The sequence below is a fragment of the Archocentrus centrarchus genome, chromosome 23 (assembly GCF_007364275.1).
Source record: "Archocentrus centrarchus isolate MPI-CPG fArcCen1 chromosome 23, fArcCen1, whole genome shotgun sequence".
NCBI lineage: Eukaryota > Metazoa > Chordata > Actinopteri > Cichliformes > Cichlidae > Archocentrus > Archocentrus centrarchus.
In genome coordinates, this window is record NC_044368.1 from 12,405,655 (window position 1) to 12,424,625 (window position 18,971).

The window sequence follows — 18,971 nt, forward strand, 5'->3', positions numbered from 1 at the left end:
GAAATATTACTCTTAAGTTATTCACCCACACAGTCTTTCACAGACTGGTTAACCACTCCCTGTCTGATCCCAGCTCCCAGCTGATGAACAATATCTGAAATTCATGTTCTTAAGACAGAAAAAAACCCCAGTAAAGACCTGAAACAGGAACTGAGAGATGCATCAACTGTTCATCAGAAATGGTCTCAGATGAAGGGCGGCTGTCAAGAAGCCATTCTCAAGGAAGGGAAACAGGAAGAAAAGGCTGAGGGATGCCAAATTACACAGCAGGACTGAAAATCAGTGGCATCAGTGGTCTCATAGAGTGATGAAAAAAAAAAATTGACATTTTTGGGTTGAATCCCAAACTCAAGAGGAATTGCTGTTGTCCTTGGCTATAAACATGCATGCATAAGACCAGCATTGTGTTTGAATACACTATATTTTCATCAGTGATTGGTAGTGAATGGTAGAATCTGAAGGTGAAATAATATCCTGTTTTGTCCCTGTAGGAGAACGCCGATGACTGCGGAGGAGCCTCTTTCATATCTCTGTCGACCTCTCTTTTCTTCATGTGTCTCTCTTTTGCTGCGTTTGTTTCCTGATGATGGAGAATCTTGACGTTTTACACTTTATCATATAAACAAGAAGATGACAAAAACTGAGATCTTCGAGTGGATTTTTTTTTGAAACAGCTGAACAGATTCTGCACATTTTGCTCACGAAGGCTGTGAACGTAATCTCTCTTGAAGGACCTTGGATGTCATGAACATTTGTTGGTTACTTCTTGTGAAATTACATTTGAACTGAAAGCTGCAAAAAAAAAAAAAAAAAAGGGAACTTAATATAATGTTGTTGCCATGGATACTTTTCCATTTGTTATTTTCTTATGCTCCACGTTTTATTTCTGAATGGCAAGGGACTAAAGGGTGAGGAGTAGCTATGGTGTGTGTTAATGAATTGAAATGAATGATTCACACGGTACAGCATGAAAAAGTAAAAGGAGAAAAGCATTTCTCATATCTCACTGAGCTGAGTATTTGTGCACACTCATGCAAATTATGCATGTGTTGGCGCACAGCCAGTAAACACACATCCATTACTTTATCTGCAGACCTTGCTTTTTTTTTAATAATTGAATAATAGCCACTGATTAGAGGGCTGCTGCAGGAGGAGTGTAGGGAGACTCTGTTGTGTTGCTGATGAGTCATGTTAATAATGGACAGTTGATGGTGGATAAGGTAAAGTAGGCACAGCTGAATTATATAGATAATTATCTATGTAATATTAATATGCAATAAAGTGAGACAGCCTCTCAAGGAGCTGCAATTTCAGTTTTTATTTATATCCTATAAATTTATGTTTCTGTGACTATTATCTTTAAATGTCTGTCTGCCTTTTTTGTCTTTTTTCTCTCTGTACATACTGTAACCAATCATGTATGTCTGGCTAATGGGCTGTACAGGTTGAAATGATAAATGTGCTGAAGAGCACATTCTAAAAAGGGAATAGCTCATTTTTCCACATTAAAAAATGCATACATGGATTTGCAGTATATTTGCCACAAAGAAGTAATTGAATTTTCAAAATAGTATATATAAATGTTCTGGAAATTGAAATATACAGGGTTTTTTTTTTTTGAGATGTTACTGTTATTTTGAACACTCTTTGTGAGCCTCCAATTTTTTCTGAATTTCAAATTGAATTATTATAGCAATCCCCGCTCTGAGAGAGCTCAGTCCCCAAAAATATCATGTTCATAAAAATGTAATCTCAGTGTAAATTAGCACTATAAAACTAACTGCATATGATATTTTTGTATACAGTTGCTTGTGTGTTTTATATTTTGCACTTTTTTGCTGAGCACTTAATTGCATTTTGGCCTGTGAGTGTCTGTGTAGACTTTTCTATAGCATTTTTTAAAATTATCTATAAGTAAACTTTGATTTTTTTTTTTTTTTTTTTTTTTTTTAATGCCTGAGGTTTTGAGTGTTTCAGTAATTGATTCAGATACATATCATTTGTGTGGATGTGCATCTTTCCTTTTTGAGTAAATTATTTAGCTGTCCTGATTTTGTTTGTACTCTCCACTGGTTGACATTACCAGACTGACTGAGGCCATAATTTGTACTATGTAAATAAAATTATAAATTTGGTTTTGGTTTTTGTTTATTTGTTTAAAACAGAAAATTAAGGAATTTACTCTGGGTACATAAAGGTAAACATTCATACTTTGCAGTTTTTGAAATTGTTTGGTTTGAAAGCCTAAAATCCAGTCATCTATTCTCCAGTCCAACACGTGGCTAACACAGAAAGACAGATAACCAGACACTTACATCTGCCCTTACACCCAGTTTAGAATCACCAGTTAACCTCTCATGCATGTCTTTGTACTGTGGGAAGATCCCAGAGGATCCAGAGCAAACCCACACTGGCACATGGAGAACATGCAAACTCCATATAGAAAGTCCCCAGCTGACCAGGAGGTACAAAGGAAGAAGCTTCTTGCTTTCAAGTGACACTGCCAACCACTGCATCTCCATACCAAAAAAAAAAAAATAATAACAATATTGATTTAATTTAAATCAAATTAAATTTAAATTTAATATGATTTGTAAAAGAACCAGTTTAAAATACCACAAGTAGATACTTGATGGGTGTAGGTAACATGGTTTCTTCTGCTGAACAACAATGCAATTTTAGGATTGTTTTCGTTACGTTTATTTATTTTTTAATCTTTTGTAGCTCATCAGGTAAAATTCCTACAATATATGACAAATAAAGGATTATCTTATTGTAAGCTCACTGCTTTAGAAAAGTGAATGTCCTCACTGTCTCAAAATCTGGTCACCCCGCTGACTGTAGAATATAATGTGGAGGCCTGTTTGATGGACTGATGATAAAAAAAAATTAATTGGAAGATGTGTGTAAAATCTAAATAAGAAACAACTACAAATTGCGATATTATAATTATAATTGTGGACACATATGCTCTAAATTAAAACTAAGCAAGTAACATTTGATATTTTTGCTTTTCTTGGCAGATTGGGCTTTTATACCATAGTTCTTTAGGCTTTGGTGACTGAAACAGATTTTTCGTTACACGAATTGTGTTGTAGTGAATGAAATCAGACAGCGGGGGCGCTCGTCGCCTGACTCCCGTTCATTGTTTGCGGTGCACCGCCGCTGTAGTCTGCACCGCCAGGCGGAGAGAGCTGCTAGTTAGAGGAAAATGGCGGACGGTGTGGATCATATCGACATCTACGCCGACGTCGAGGAGGAGTTCAACCAGGTAATAAATACATATTTACCACACGTCGCTCAGCTGTACTATTTTTGCATGTGTATAATCTATTATCTTTATTATAAGCTAAAAGAGGCGTGCTGTTGTAGCCAAAGAGCCTCTCGTACATACAGGGCCTTCTCACCATGCTGCAAGCCTGCAACCTCTGCTATCGTATCGTCGTGCTTTGGACTTCTCGATATTTAACACGACGTTTCCTGTATTTAGTAACTAATATTCACTGTGCACTTCTTTCTTTGTATATTTTTATTTGTTCTAGTAAAGAACTAAAAGCAGTTGTGTTCGTAGCTCAGCGCGGGTTCAGGCCTTTCCGTGGCCGCCAATGGCGGGCTAGCGAACCAAACAAACGCAGTTTCATTAGCGAGCTGACATTGACTAACTTAACAGCTATCAAGTTCTCATGTCTAATAAGTCACTTGATTTTTTTTGTTTGTTTGTTTTTCAGTTGATAAAAGTAAACTTGAAGTTAAACTGAATTCTTTCTATATGTCCTTAAATGCGTAAGTCTGAATAGTGTAATAAATAAGCGACATTGTTAGCTTGTTTAGGTCAATATTAGGTCAGTTCAGGAGAGTTTTTTTTTTTTTCTCCACACGCCCCTTTTCTGTGAAAGTGGTTACGATTTTAGCTTAATCAAGGGCTCATATCGGTTATGTGGAGATAGTGTTGTGTCGTCAATGGTTAAACAGCTTTCAAAACACAACAACTTTTAAGTCACAACTGTGGTCAGATGAAGTTACTTAAGTCAACTGCAGTCTTATTATTTGTCGCAATTGGGGCATTTGGTTTCGCACAGGGCGCATAAACAAACCACTTAAAAGGATTTTGAGATGGCTATAAGGTCCAACAAAGCTTGTGACTGTCTGCTGACCACAAGTTTGTGCTATCTTTTCTGATCACCTCAGTCATTATGTCTACATACTCGCGTAATTTGGAGCCTCAGCAGTGTTAGGAATATACAGAGTGGATGACTAATTTTTTCTGAAACCTGTTTCTAAGTTTATTGCCAGTTGTTCTTTGGAATGCCTTTCTTTCAGGATAATTATATTTTCCACCTGCATATAAAGTATAACTGAGGTCATGCCCTGTGAGAGGCATTCTCAAGCATCTAGGTATTTTCACAAGTTTGTGTGTTTATAAAATGTAATTGAAGTGGTTAGAAGCAAGTCTTATAACAGTTTGGCCATCTCTGAGTCTTGCCAACTATAATTGGTGTAACACCACAAGTAAATTTGAAAAAGCTCATCATTAATGGTCTGTGAGGATAAGCGGTGAAGTTTTACCACAAATTGACTTTGTCTTGTCAGCATGAAGCAGTTGCATGCCACTGGTGTTAGCATATGTTGAACTTGAATTGATTCAACAGTGAATCACTAACTTTTATCAATGCTGGTAACTTTTTATGACAAGTGCACACTGGAAAATCACTGCAGTGGAACCTTTGCATACCTGTCAGAAGCAAGCCCCTTTTTTAAAAAAATTTTTTTTTTTTACACTGTTTCTACACTGTGTTTAGACTCAGATATTTAACTGTTGTGTAGGTTTGCTGTACAGGTGTAATAAGCTATGAGGAAATTGATACACAATCAGACAAATAAGTTGATAGTCCTTAGTATTGATAACATCAATATCAAGCTCTACTATTCTGCACTTCACTGAACCATTCTTACCTTCTTACAACAGGAAGCTGACTACCCGGTTCATGAGCAAATCGACCTGTATGATGATGTAATATCTCCATCAGCCAATAATGGTGATGCTCCAGAAGACCGGGATTACCTGGATTCTCTGCCAGCCCCAGGTGGCACAGAGGGAGGGAAGAGTGCCCCGCCCAATGTGGTATACACCTACACAGGCAAAAGGATCGCCCTGTACATAGGAAACCTTACATGGGTGGGTGTCGAACTGTCTAAACAATTTAGAGCCACAAATGTATTTGGCAGCCATATAGATAACACTTATGATCCCATCTTGTTTGCTGGGTTTGTTTTTTTGCAGTGGACAACAGATGAGGATCTGACAGAAGCTATCCGGGTGATAGGCATTACAGATGTGCTGGAGATCAAGTTCTTTGAAAACAGAGCCAATGGCCAGTCAAAAGGGTGAGCTCTTTATTGTTTTATGTGTGTTACACAGTTGGACTAAATTATTTGAGTGTTTCTTTTTGCGTATTGAGAGTGCAGGGTGGGGTCACACCCATTACTATCAGCCCAGAATTTCACAGTCAATGCATCCGCATTTCTGTTTTCAGATGTCTTGACTGTATATGCCTTCTGCTTATGTTTTCTAGGTTTGCTCTCGTGTGTGTTGGTTCAGAGGCATCCTCCAGGAAGTTAATGGAGCTGCTGTCAAAGAGGGAGCTCCATGGTCAGAATCCTATTGTCACACCATGCAACAAGCAGTCCCTCAGCCAGTTTGAAATGCAGTCACGCAAAAGTAAGTAGGGCAAGCGTGCACACATTTAGTTTAACCAAAGACATGTCTCAGTGATGGTTAAAGGAAGTCATGCAAAATAATGTACACATGCTGGAGTTTGCAAATTATTCTACTAAAAATCAATACACTTGAGTACAAAATACACCACATAAGACATTTGAATTTTACTTTATCGTAGCATATCTATATTTGTCGATTTATTCATTATTCTCTGACTCTTGGCCAGGTGCACAAGTGTGCACACATTTATTAATGATTACATATTAAAAATGTGTTTGTATTTGTCTTTTCACAGGTACCCAGACAGGCCAGATGTCTGGGGAAGGTAAAGCTGGTCCTCCTGGTTCTGGCCCCCGTGGCGGGTTCCCCATGGGCAGCCGAGGGAGAGGCAGGTTCCCTGGACCACCTGTCCCTGGAGGAGACCGCTTTCCTGGTCCTGTTGGGCCTGGGGGTCCTCCACCACACCTTCCTGGTTAGTTTGGCAAGAAGTGTTAGTAGTGTGGGATAACACTCCCTAGCTTTTAATTGACTGGATCTTGTTGAATGATGCAGTAGATTTAATGTTCTAGATGGGGTGAGCTTAATTTTTTAACCTACATTTCAGAGAGATTTATAGTTGCATTTGAGATAGATACAATTATTTTTAAACCTCGGCAGTCAAAGCAAATTAATGAGTGGATGTGTTGTGAATACAAGCAAATCCATAAAGACACACAGCTCACTAAAATGTGCAACCTGTCATGTATGGATCCACCACTGCTGGCAGTGGTCATGGTCAATCACAATTTATGGGTCAGTTTATTTCTATTTAGGATTGTTGTTTGTGTGATGATTTTTTTTTTTTTTAATTTATAATACAGCACACCAGATTTAAATAGTCAGAAGTGTTTTAAAGACTTAAAGTTCTGCTTTCTGTCTGGCAGTGCTGCTCAGTTAGCACAGTCCAGGCATTGCTGATACTCACACCTGCATGGGACCATGGCTTATCTGGGTTTTTTTGTTTGTTTTTTTTGGCAAAGGATTTCTCATCTCTCCCTTGGCAGGGCTGTCTTTGCATGTTTCCTACTTTCTCTGTTTTGTTTTCCTCTTTATTTTTTTTTGGTCTCACTTAACCTCCAGTTGAACTGTCGATCCTTCCCATGGTGTGGTTTCCTGCTTGTGAAAATTTCCAACACCATTCCTTTACTTTGAGGTTTTCTCAAAGCTTTACTTGGTATGCTGCCAAACTTAACTCTTTAGAAATCTTGGCTTGGCTGCTTTTCAGAAGCAGTAAGAGAATGGAGTTGCAGGCTGTTCTCCATTCCACCCTTTTCATGTCTCTTCTTTCGCTTAGTGGCTGGTGCCCCATGCCGCTGGGCTGTGACAGGTCTTCAGTTATTAGGTGGACGTTTCTAAAGGGAGGAGTTGTGATTGGTTTGCTTTCTTCCCCATTAGGCTCGGGCATGAGACCAGATCTGGTTAGGCACCAAGATGGCCCTCTGATGGATATGAGTTTCAATCCCTTCCAGCCGGGGGGCAGGAACGGGAGCTGGCGTAGCAGAGGTGAAACACCTCGATTAATCTAATTGATTTGTTCGACCGCCTTATTATCCTAAGCCTTGGCTTTTTATTGATATAAATGAGATTGTCAGGTTTACTGCCCCAAGACAGCTGATGTTACCGCTTAACACTCTTAATTGACAGTTTCTATCAGATAATATCTGCCCTACATGTGGTGACATTTAAAATGTGTTCACACATTTAAAAAAAAAAAATTTTTTTTTACTGGCACATAAAAAAAATAGACATGTACTTGGTTCGTTCCAGCAAAAGTACATTTTATTCTGAGGCAAATTCCTTAGCCATATTTAGTCAGATATTTCCTTTTAAACTGTTCTGGGAAAATTCTTCTTGCAGGTTTGTAATTGATTTAAAATAAAATGGATCTAGCAGTGAAAGCCTTTAGTTCCACATTTGGAGTATATACACAATTATATGAACTCTGTTTAGGGCTCTTGGCAACTTATAGCAGTGCATCCTCAAAGTTAAGTGTTAATGAAAAGGGTCCAGTCCAATACAAGGCATTTTTTTGATTTAAAAAAAAAAAAAGCCTGCTTGAAACTATAGCTTCTTATCTGTTCACTTTCCTTCTGATTTATTTTTTTCAGTGTTATTTCATGGCCTTTTTATTTTTTTTTTTCCTCAGTTGTCCCGTGCAGCAGTGGCTTTCTTTCATCTGTCTGTGTCATTGTCCCTGCTTTAAATTTTCACAGTATCTAAAGGTATCACGGTACAAAGGATACGTGGAAAAATACAGGCTACCGCTAGAGATTAAAATTGAGTTTCGACCCACAAATCGGTTATGACAGTATGCGTTTTATGTTTTAAATCTGCCAAAAGGGTGGAGAGATCTGTGTGCTTCAACCTAGACAAAAACTTTGTTTTACTGGAGCGTATTTCTTTCATGTTCTTGTCTTTTGTGTTTATTTGTTCTTTTTTAGGAGGCATGCAGGGTCCACCGCGCCCCCCACCTGGTCCACCTGGTCCACCTGGCCCTCCAGGACCTCCACCTCCTGGCCAGGGTCTTCCACCTCCCCTGGCTGGGCCTCCAAATCGTGGCGACAGGCCTCCTCCCCCTGTAATCTTCCCTGGTCAGTTTGGCCAGCCACCATTGGGACCCCTGCCTCCAGGCCCCCCTCCTCCAGGTTATGGCCCTCCCCCTGGTCCCCCACCTCCTCAGCAGGGCCCACCCCCTCCAGGACCCTTCCCTCCTCGTCCTCCTGGACCTATAGGCCCCCCTATGGCTTTGGCTCCACCTCCACATCTGCCAGGTCCCCCACCAGGTGGCCCACCACCAGCACCCCATGTGAACCCTGCCTTCTTTCCTCCACCTGGCAATAACAGCATGCCCCCCAATGACAGCCGAGGTCCCCCAGGACCAAATGACCCATACGGACGCCCTCCACCATATGAAAGAGATTACGGTCCTGGAGGCCGGTAAGAAAAATTGGTGAAACTTGATAAACATTTCATGTGTATCAGCAGCTGATAAGATATATTTCCTGGCATATTGTGTTGAGTACAAGAATTATGGGCTCAACATAGTGAGCTACTGTTTTGTACTCAGCCTAAAACTTGAATAATTTGTATTAGTTGCCCGGATTAAAAATAAACAATGCGCTTGATTTTTGTTTCTATGACTTTTTAGGGACATGGACACATCACGGACCCCTCTAAGCGAGGCAGAGTTTGAGGAGATCATGAACAGGAACAGAGCCATCTCCTCCAGTGCCATATCTAGGGCTGTATCTGATGCCAGTGCAGGTAAGACAAATGGTGATGTACTTAGAATGCATTTATGAGTTGTCAATAAGGCAAAAATTAAGATTCTCAAGAAGATCACTGCAGCACTGGCTTTTCTTTTTAGGTGATTATGGCAGTGCTATAGAGACTTTGGTGACAGCTATCAGTCTAATTAAGCAGTCCAAAGTGTCCGCAGATGACCGCTGCAAGGTCCTCATCAGTTCTCTGCAGGACTGTCTCCATGGCATTGAGTCAAAGAGCTATGGGTCTGCCTCAAGGTAAGGCTGTTAAATATGACACTGAAACTTTTCCAATTTTAAAATGAAGATGTGAAAAAAAACAGCTAGTTACTAGTTGTAGACCAAAAGAAAACACGGGTATTTGCCCCGTTTTAAAACTTGAAAACCGTAGCTTGATGATGTCGTCTTTGTCTGTGCAAGGCGAGAACGTTCCAGGGAACGTGACCACAGTCGCTCTCGAGAAAAGAGTCGGCGACACAAATCTCGCAGCCGCGACAGGCATGAGGACTATTACAGAGAACGCAGTCGGGAGCGGGATCGCCATCGTGAGAGGGACCGGGACCGAGACAGGGAAAGAGAAAGGGAGAGGGAGTACCGGCACCGCTAGCCATAAAGGAGGTGGGTACCGGTTTTATTTCCTTTTTTTTTTTTTTTTGGTCTCTGTCTTAAACTTGGATTGAGGCACACTAATTTAGGTTCAGCTGGCATGGCAGAAATGGGAAAATAGCATAGTTGAGATTTAAAGTCTTCTCTGATTGCACACCACCTCTTATTGGATTTTCAGTATCTGATAATGGATATTATTGTCAAAATAATAAATTATTGGATGAGATGAGGAGGTAGGCAAAGAAAAGGCTTTCAAAACTCAGTCCTCTGGCTTCAGGTAGGTATAAGGTAAGTCAACTTAAATCATATTTTTTCAGTGGTCATCACAATTTCTATTGTGTATATTGTGTCACAAAATGTGCAAAATACACACTTGATGTGCTCACTTTGGCACAGTGAGGTCTGTAAGTGTTGTATCTATGCTGTAGTCCCTTCAAAATGAGAATATATATAAATATATATCAAATATATAATATCACTGGATTTGTGGATGCATTTTGTACTCTTTGGTCTGCAGGCTTCAGAGGCTGGTAAATTACAGAGTTCATTGATTACTTTAAATTATACACAGTACATTTTAGAATAAGGGGTTAACTTATCAGGTCGTATGCACCTGTGCATGGAAAGAAAGTAGCACACGCTGCCTGTTCAGATGATTAATGTAGTTAATCTTTGTATGAACTTAAAAGACGTTTACCTCAATAAAGTAGAAATGATCAGAATTTTGGCTTTTACCAGAAACTGTGGCCAGTGGACCAAATGTGTCTTGTGACTTGATTATATCTAAGATTCAATACTAACCTGCCATTTTATAACATGTGAATTCCCAAAACTTGGTTTTTTTAGTGGGCTTGTACTGGTTGCTTCATCCCTGATTGGCAAGATTTTGGTGTCAAAATACTATTGAGTCTTTTTTTTTTTTCTTTTTAAACAGTATTTAGTACAAATTTAGAATTTTATATGATCTGTTAGTTAAGGTTGAAAAATTTTTATTTATTTATTTATTTTTGTTTTTGTTTTTTTTTGTTTTTTTTTTGTAGTAAAATTGATTCCAGTATTCACCTTGTCAATAGTAGGCCGATCTACATTTTGTAAATGTTTCATTCATAGTGTTGTTGTACATAAAACAGTTTTAGTGTTTTATTTGAAAATATATCATTGTCCTGTGATAATTCAGAGAAGGTAAACATTTATCAGTGTCAACATCTTATGAGTTTTGGTCCCCAAAAAATTGATAATGTCATTGTGCCATATCTGCATGTCAGTAATATCATTGACATTTCACCTGTGTCAAATTGTTTTTATTGCATAGTGTTGCTCACTTTTGTATCATGACACCTTAACTTAAGATGTTGAGGTGAAATGGAGAGAAAAAAAATGCCTGTCCTCTTGATGTAATCTGACAAAATAGATATTAGTGGATATCCAAATGCTGGTGTGGTTATACACACAATGTCACATACAATCATTTTTGGATGAAAAGGTCAGCCGTGATTCATCAGTGGCTGAAATCAAATTGTTTGCAATGTCTGTGTAATCAGAATTCATTAATATTTTATATCGGTGCATAATAACTTGCCGTATCATGCAATTATGTTGACACAAAAAAAATGCAATTTAAAATCAAAAGCCAAGAACAAGCATAAGCAAATCTATTTTCAGATTTTAAGCTCTTTTTCTGACCCTGTGGAGCCCCCTAAAGGTTACAGTGGAGAGTTTTCTTCTAGACCAGGGGTTCCCAAACTTGGCCCATGGGCTGCTTCCGGCCCTGCCCTCTGCTTCTGGTCTGCAAATTGATGTCAAAAATAACATACAATTTGGCCCTTTAAGTTACTTTTTTGACATTTTGCCTTCCCCTCCAATTTAAGAGGGTTAAGCGAAATGTCAAAAAAGTAACTTAAAGGGCCAAATTCAATTCGCGGACCAGAAGGGGGCAGGGCTGGAAGAGGCCCGTGGGCCGCAGGTTTGGGCACCCCTGTTCTAGACTTATGTGGTGTTCACTTGCAGTAACTTAAATTATACATTTGCTGTTTAAGGACTGAATTTGAGGTAGATCCAGTGCCTCTGTGGCAGTTGTTAAAACACCACAAGAGTTCAGAAACACACCAGATTTTATACAACTCTTAGAGGTCACGCAACCCCTGTGTGCAGTCACTGTTAGATCTGTCATAAAATAACCCAAATCTATCACAACCATAACTAAAGCACAGCTGATTTCACAGCCACAACTTCAGTGACAGTTTGTCTTCCTGCAGATGTAGTCATAAACACAGCCACAGTCTTAAGAGCTCCTCTATTTTCTATGAGTAATAATGAAAACCTGGATCTGAACAGTCACAGCTGAAAGTCCATGTAATCATGTGGTGGTCAAAATCAGTATAATGCAATAGTAGAGTTCAGTTTACATAGATCACAGAAAATATTACTGTGAGAGAACGCAAACGTAGTCCAGGAAAGTATTCTCTGTGTTGACCCTTAGAGGGCTCTGCGTGATTCACGTAAAGAAAGTCATAACTTTATGTAAGAACTTGTACTGGTTCTTAGAGACAAGCTATGTAAACTGTTGATAGTTTTTCTCAGTACATAACATTCATGACAGTGTATTAAGCTGCTTTTCAGTTTGATCAGTCATCCAATTTGGCAAAGAGGTAATGTAGGTATCAGAGATTTTGTCTGTTTTTTTTTTTTTTTTAAACATATTTTTTGCTAGCTAATTCAATGTAAACTGGTGCTGTGGTTGTAGATAAATCTACCTGAAAGTTGTCAGCTTACACGTAACATTGTTGATACCAAATTGTTAATAGGTGTATTGCGTTCAAATGATATGAGTGAAAAATTTGAGGCCAACTATCTGTCCATGTGCTGGTGTTTGTCTGGGATTCTCAGAGTCAGGGGTTCACAAGTCATGTTGTAATCCCTTTGTGAAGATGCTTTCTTCCATTGCTTCAATTGTACGTTGAATAACCTGCTAACTTGTGGAAATTTTTGAACCTTCTTTGGATAATAGTGTTTCAGCGGTTTTGGGGTTTTGCTGTCTTTTACTGCTAAAGCTCTGAGATCTCTACAGTGTTGCATGTAAAGCAGAGTCGAGTAGGCACAGTGGCCCCCATTCCCAAATAAATTTGTCTAGATTTTAAATGAGTTTTATCCACTGAAGGTATCTTTATACATTTGCACACAGCAGGAGCTATGCTTCACCACAAGATATATTTATATATTCACTTTTTTCCTGTTTGTGTCCCTGCTTCTCTTAAACTGGAAAATATTAACCGGGGTGGTTTAACTTAGAGTTGCTCCTTTTTGAAAGTAGGCAAAAGTTGAGTTGTTGAGTTGATCTGGTCTGTTTCACCAAATTGTCTTTTACATGCTCACGTTTTTCCTGCAAAGACCTTGTGTCCACCGGGAACCTCAAAACAAAAGATTGCATTTTATCAGATACATAATAGATGTTTTGTATAAAATGTCTTTCACTTTAAGCCCAGCTTTTTAAAAATTCAAACTAACAGATAAAGTGTAAATGTTTTTAAGTTGCAGTAACGGTTGCTGCTATCCCCTTGAACAGTCCTCTTGCTATTGTTGTTAGAGATCCTCTGTGGGCACAAGGCCTGATAACCTCTGGCAATGTGTTAGACACCAAAATGCATTTGTGGAGAAAATATTTACAAATTGTTGCTTGCAGTATAAAATGACTAAAGATCAAAATTAAGCAAGCAAAAATGTTCATGGTGAGATGTCCCTTTTTTCCATTGCCTTTGCATTTTTACTGATATATCAGAGCTTGTTAAAGAGGAAAACAATTGAGACTGAGTTCCAAGTACATTGCTCTTCTTTTAGTGTGGCCATTTGTTGTTTCCAGATATGCTTAACACTGTTTATCTGTTCATGTTTCCATGCAAGAACGCACAGTGTTTGTACCAGGCTTAAGCTACTTTTATGGTTTCTCTTCAGCCTGTTTGTAGGTGTATGTGTGTTGGGGTGTTACAGCCCAAATGTCCAAGCTATTTGCACATGCCAAACCAGAGTCAAACAGTTTAGGTTTGACTCTAAACATAACAGAGTTGAAAAATAATTGATATCCTCAACTCTGAGAAATGACCATAGGTCAGAGTATAGAAAAAGAAAACTACAAGTTTGACTTTTGGCTGAGCTAAAGCAAATGAACACAGTTGTAATTCTTAGTGTTTAGCCCCACAGGTATTATAACACATAAAACACGAGCCGCAGCTGTGTACCTTTTTCATACCTCATGTGCCATCAGTGAGCATTTTTCTGAAATCTACGGGGCAGCAAGCCTTACTGAAGACATGATGATTAATTACAGAAAAATATAAAGTGGCAGTCTGTCCATAAGCTAGGCATTGGTAAGTATTAGATCAACCTGATTTGCAGAGTCCTTTGTAGCACATAGACAAGCTAGTGGACTGAGAATACTTCATGGACTGCTTGACCCTGGTTTGGCTCTGTCCCGTTTCATTGCCATTCTGTATTAACTGACACACCTGCTACACATTTTAAAGTTTTCTATATACTATAATCACCTTTAATGAACTTGACACAAATGATTTAGTAGTCTGATCATTTAAATGTTTGACCCCTGATAAAAGTTAAGTTATGCCAAGTGTGATAGTGGGAGGAGGAGTATCACTGAGATGTGTAATATGGCTATTGTAAGCTCACCTGTCTAAAGTAAAGAGAACCTTTCACATATCAAATTTCAGTAAGAATTTGAATCCATGAAACGATGTAAAATCATCTGTACGTACTTGAATATTTGGTGTAGATATCAGTTCTATTTGGCTTCATTTCACCATGTGAAGCAAAATCTCTTAATCAGGGTTCAGTCATTCTGATATAGAAATGACTTTCTATATCAGAATCTTTTTGTCATTTCATCTGAAATTTGTAACATTTCTGATAAAGTGCTTTAAATTGTGTAGAACTACAATCTGGTCAATGGACTAGTGTTTACTGCTGCTATCCCTTATAATGATGGTTAGAGGCAGCCTTTTCTGACTCCTGTACTTTGCATGCAAAGCATTACAAGCATAAAATATTCCATCTTCCTGACTTTGACCATGTTTGCTACACCGTAAAAATCACACTGACATATTTTTTTCTGTTTTATTAAAAAAAAAAATCTTGGTGTGCTTGGGCAGTGCCAGAAAAGTTTCACTAGGTGTGCCGTATGTGCTGTTCCCTTCATAGCTGTTTTTTGAATGACTGTTTTGGTCGTTTGCCTTTTCACTTGAATAGATCATGGTTTAAAAAAAAAAAAAATGAAGCTGCAACTATGGTTTCTGTGGTATTTTCCACAGTGAGTAAAGTTTTCAGTGTTTACCTCTGTACCTCATTCTGTAACCTGGTGGTTATATGAAAAATATTGAAATGTTCTTAAAGGGATTGAAAGATAAATCATTATTGCTATGGGTCAACTGGGGGGGGGGGGCTTTTAGCTTAGGTATTAACATAAGTTTTGAAGCTTGGTTATTTCTATCTGCTACATTTTATAGTCCTCTGAGAGACAGAATACCACAGTTGATTGAAAAACTAGAAGTACAACTTTTTGTCCTGAAGGTATTACCCTGTTGGCTAATATTGATGCAGGTACACCATGTAATAATATTGTAAACTACACAAAATGCTACTCAGTGCATGCCCAGAGTGGTTCCTAGACAATAAGCCTCATTCTACACTGTTTTGCCATTTAGACTAAATATTGTCCCTGTTGTCTGTCCCTGAATTTGTAGTTCTGTAACCAAACAGAATTCATTGTCCCAGGTATCTTACATATGGTTATCAATCTTTTCATGTGAAAAAGAGCTACATGCCACATGCAAAAATCTGTACGTGAATATACTTTGCATGCATTTACATACATTTAAATCCATGTTTCAGTAACAGCAGCTGCAGGCAGGCTTGACTACAGATTGAAATAATTTCCTTTATGTGTGCGTGTACATGCTCATAGAGTTCAATTTAAGTACTTCAGTGTTAGCTGTTGAAATATGCATGATATGTTTCTGTGTCTGTGCTAGGGTTGGGAGCAATACACAGCCAACAGAGTGTTGAGTAGCAAATTCAGCCATAATATGCCACATTTAAGAGGCTTATCTGTCCACACTCCCCTTGCTATGATAAAATGTACAGACTTGAACAGACTCCAACCTCATGCTCAGAGTGACAGTGAATTGAACCCAGCCCTGGTGTAAACTTTGTGTATGTAGTCTAGAGGTTTAATGATGAGTGGGGAGAGTGTTCACTGTTGGGCTGGCTCGAAACCAAACTCCACCCTTCGTTTTGACACCTTTCAGCTTACGAGGATCAAGGATGGATGGAAGGAAAAGGAGGAACTCTTTCAGTGTACCACTCCCTGCCCTCCGTGCATGACCGGACAGGAACACAACTACCATCTCTTCCTCCACCCCCCTCCATTTCTCCTCTCCTATCCTTCTCCACCCATCCTTCTCTCTATCTGTTGTCTGCCTGGTTTAAGAGCAGCGGATGGAAGACCCTGACCTGTGTAAGGCTATGTTATCCAAACACCTATACTCATGGTAACTAAAGATGATAAAAAAAGAATCTTTCCAAACAGCTCTTTTATTTTTATGATGTTTTATTTGACATGAAGAGTAAGTGTGATGCTTTTTTGCAACTTATAAAATAAATGGCCTGCACGATCCCCAAATAGAAGACACAAACATTACGCCCTCGTGGTTTTTTTTGTTTTTTGTTTTTCGTCCTTTGGTTCGCTGTATTGTGTATATTCAGTTTAGAGATTAGTTTTTATAAGGAATGTGTTCGATGTTTTCTCCCCTACCCTCATTCACATTTATTCTTTTCATGGATAGTATGTTTGTAAATGTCTCTGCTTTTTGATTAAAACTCGATGGTGTTGTAATAAAAAATGTTTACTGAGGTACACTCTGCATTCAGTGAATTCCTCTACATGTTTGGTTCCTTTATATCAAATGTATATTATGGCTTAAAGAATTTTTTTCTTTAATATTGAATGTCTGCGTTTTGTAGGTACAGTTCGGCTGTATTGGCAGATAGCAAAGATGTAGTCACTTTGTTTTATGTTGCGATGTGTTGCTGACATGCTAAACCAAAAAGTGGTTTTTGCTGGTTGATTATTTTGTAATTCCACTGAATAATTATCACCCAAACACTGCATGACCAAATTTCCTTTCACTTATGATTTATTATAAATTCAACACTTAAATCAAGCAGCCATCAAGCTTAAGTGGAAGTCCCTAATAGGGAGTACCACACACATTTTATTTATATTTTTATATATATTTATGCATTTCACTTTAGATTTTACATGTTTTATGTATTTTAATTTATTAAGGCATCTTTCTCTTTTTCTGATTTAAATAATTAAATAGGTTTAAATAATTAAAATAGGAACAAATTACATTTTAATTTATCAATACAGTCTTTCTGGTCAAAATCACAAAAATATACTACCTTAGCTTTCCCAGTGCACATTATAATTCTAACGCCAGTTTTTAAAGGTTAATTAAAAATGAGAAAACTACAGGTATGATGTGAACTGCAGCATTGTGTCATCAGGTGTCTTTGTACAACAAAGGAATATCGATATAAAATGCAATAATGTGGTTGTGATTTTTTAATGAGCAATGTTGCTCACAAACACAAATAACACTTTTTTTGTGATATCGTTCCCATTGGTGAGCTCATTGATTTGCTCCCAGTGCTGTGTATGATGGTAAATTCTGAAACGTTTTATGTTCACGCCATGTCTTATTGAAGGTTATTCTTTTAATGATGTCAAGTTTCCATCAATTACCGACTTAGAAAATGCCTCATTTTCAAAAGTAATCGACTAATGTTAAACTTCTGGATTTAGAGTCACGGCAGAAGTTGCTCAGAATTTGAATGACAGGCTGTTAATGAAACTGTACCAGCATCTTTTAAAATCATGCATTGAAGTGTGTTTTTTTTTTTTTCTTTTCTTTTCTTTTCAGTATACTTCAGAAAGTGATTTATATTTGGGAATGTCAGTGCCTTTGTGCCCTTAACCCTGCAAATTCAGTAAAAGTGTAATGTAAAATAAATGTAAATTGGATTTTGATATTTAAAAAAAAAAGGGGGGGTAAAGTGGGACCTTTTTGAATATGATGCCATTTCTGAACAGTTTAAAAATGTTAAACTTTTAAATCCCTATAATGGTTTTTAATTATATTGGATTAATTTCATGTTTAATTAGCTGGTCTTTCCCCCTTTTTTATGTTATGCTGGTCTGTGAAGGCACAATACTTTGTGCATTTTTTCCTTTTTTTTAATTTGATTTTATTTTAATTAAAGAAATTTAAGTTGTGCATTGACTTTGGTTGCTCCCAATGCAGTTCTCCCCTGGTCAAGCTAACCAGAAGTGCAGCCGTCCAGAATAAGAGCACCTTTTTTGCATGAATTTGGTGTCATTTGCTTTGTGTTAGCTTTTTTCCCACAGCACCAAAGGTAAGTGTTTTTAGGTCTACAGACACAGCAGGTGAAGAAATCAAGTCTGACTGACTGGAAGACACTTTATACTGCAAAAGCAGTTGGAAGGTATCTACATGTGCATTTGAGTTTTCAGTATTTGAAATACATTGTGTTACTTAAGGATGTTTTTAGTAGTTTTCAGGTACTTTATTTTAAAATTTGGCTGATCCCAAAATGACTCGCTGACTACATGTTGGCACAGCTATTTACACTTAACTAGTAAAAAGGTGTTTACCCAAGTATGGAAGATTGTTTCTGCCAAAATTTTGACATAACTCAAGATTATGAGTTATAATTTTTGAAATGACTCAAAATTTTCACTAATTGGGGAAAAAAAAAAGAAAGTTTACATGTTAGCAAATTATTTCATTCTACTCCGATTTTGAATTTGTGTCACTGGATTGTAGTTTAAAGGCTCAGGTTTATTTCTACTGCCAGTAATGCTTACATGTAGTGGTACATGGCAGGTCAATTGTCATTTGTTCTCAAAGAATAAAGTTTAAAAACTAAGTTTGATTTTGTGGTTCTGTTTTATTTACATTTGGTACAGCTTAGTGTTCATATTAAACAGAAGCGAGGAAGTGTGGATGAGAGTATTGTTTTGACACAAGTTGTATGCCAGAACACGCAACTTTGTATCCAAAGTACATTTCCTTAACCTTAGTTCAAAACACTTGTTTGGGATGCATTTTGAATTTCCTATCATAGACCTCATGGGTATTTAAAACTAGGGCTTCCTTTTGAGCAAAAAAAATTTTTTTTCTCCCTTTACAAATCTGTCCTCGTGATGATAAAGGGTTTAATTTGAAGTATAACAAAATGATTATAAACAAAAT

At 37.9% G+C, this 18,971-nt stretch overlaps 2 protein-coding genes across 3 annotated transcripts in view; both read left to right on the forward strand.

Annotated features, from left to right (window-relative positions):
* The window catches only part of cacna2d4a (calcium channel, voltage-dependent, alpha 2/delta subunit 4a), a 92,199-nt gene extending 90,065 nt beyond the window's left edge, over positions 1–2,134 (forward strand). Inside the window, exon 38 of the mRNA XM_030719861.1 lies at positions 492–2,134. Coding sequence (XP_030575721.1) covers positions 492–584 — 93 coding nt within the window. The 3' untranslated portion in view covers positions 585–2,134. The remainder of the gene's footprint in view (positions 1–491) is intronic.
* A 965-nt stretch (positions 2,135–3,099) lies between these two features.
* Positions 3,100–16,546, forward strand: cpsf6 (cleavage and polyadenylation specific factor 6). 2 transcript variants are annotated; one of them, XM_030719768.1, is made up of 11 exons: positions 3,100–3,271; positions 4,967–5,176; positions 5,282–5,385; positions 5,574–5,719; positions 6,015–6,191; positions 7,154–7,261; positions 8,200–8,695; positions 8,907–9,022; positions 9,126–9,279; positions 9,442–9,639; positions 15,939–16,546. In XM_030719768.1, exons 1-10 carry the CDS (start codon positions 3,212–3,214, stop codon positions 9,626–9,628), a joined length of 1,758 nt encoding a protein of 585 aa, XP_030575628.1. In that variant the 5' UTR covers positions 3,100–3,211; the 3' UTR covers positions 9,629–9,639; positions 15,939–16,546. The 2 variants fall into 2 exon arrangements, with proteins under 2 accessions (XP_030575628.1, XP_030575629.1); XM_030719769.1 differs by lacking the exon at positions 7,154–7,261 and having other exon boundaries at positions 3,104–3,271.
* Positions 16,547–18,971: the final 2,425 nt, after the last annotated feature.

Excerpts from the sequence above, each read along its gene's own strand:
- cpsf6 (XM_030719768.1), top strand. The coding sequence starts at position 3,212 with ATGGCGGACGGTGTGGATCATATCGACATCTACGCCGACGTCGAGGAG. Across the intron at positions 8,696-8,906 it reads GATTACGGTCCTGGAGGCCG|GGACATGGACACATCACGGA; the intron begins GTAAGAAAAATT and ends ATGACTTTTTAG. Across the intron at positions 9,280-9,441 it reads AGCTATGGGTCTGCCTCAAG|GCGAGAACGTTCCAGGGAAC; the intron begins GTAAGGCTGTTA and ends TGTCTGTGCAAG.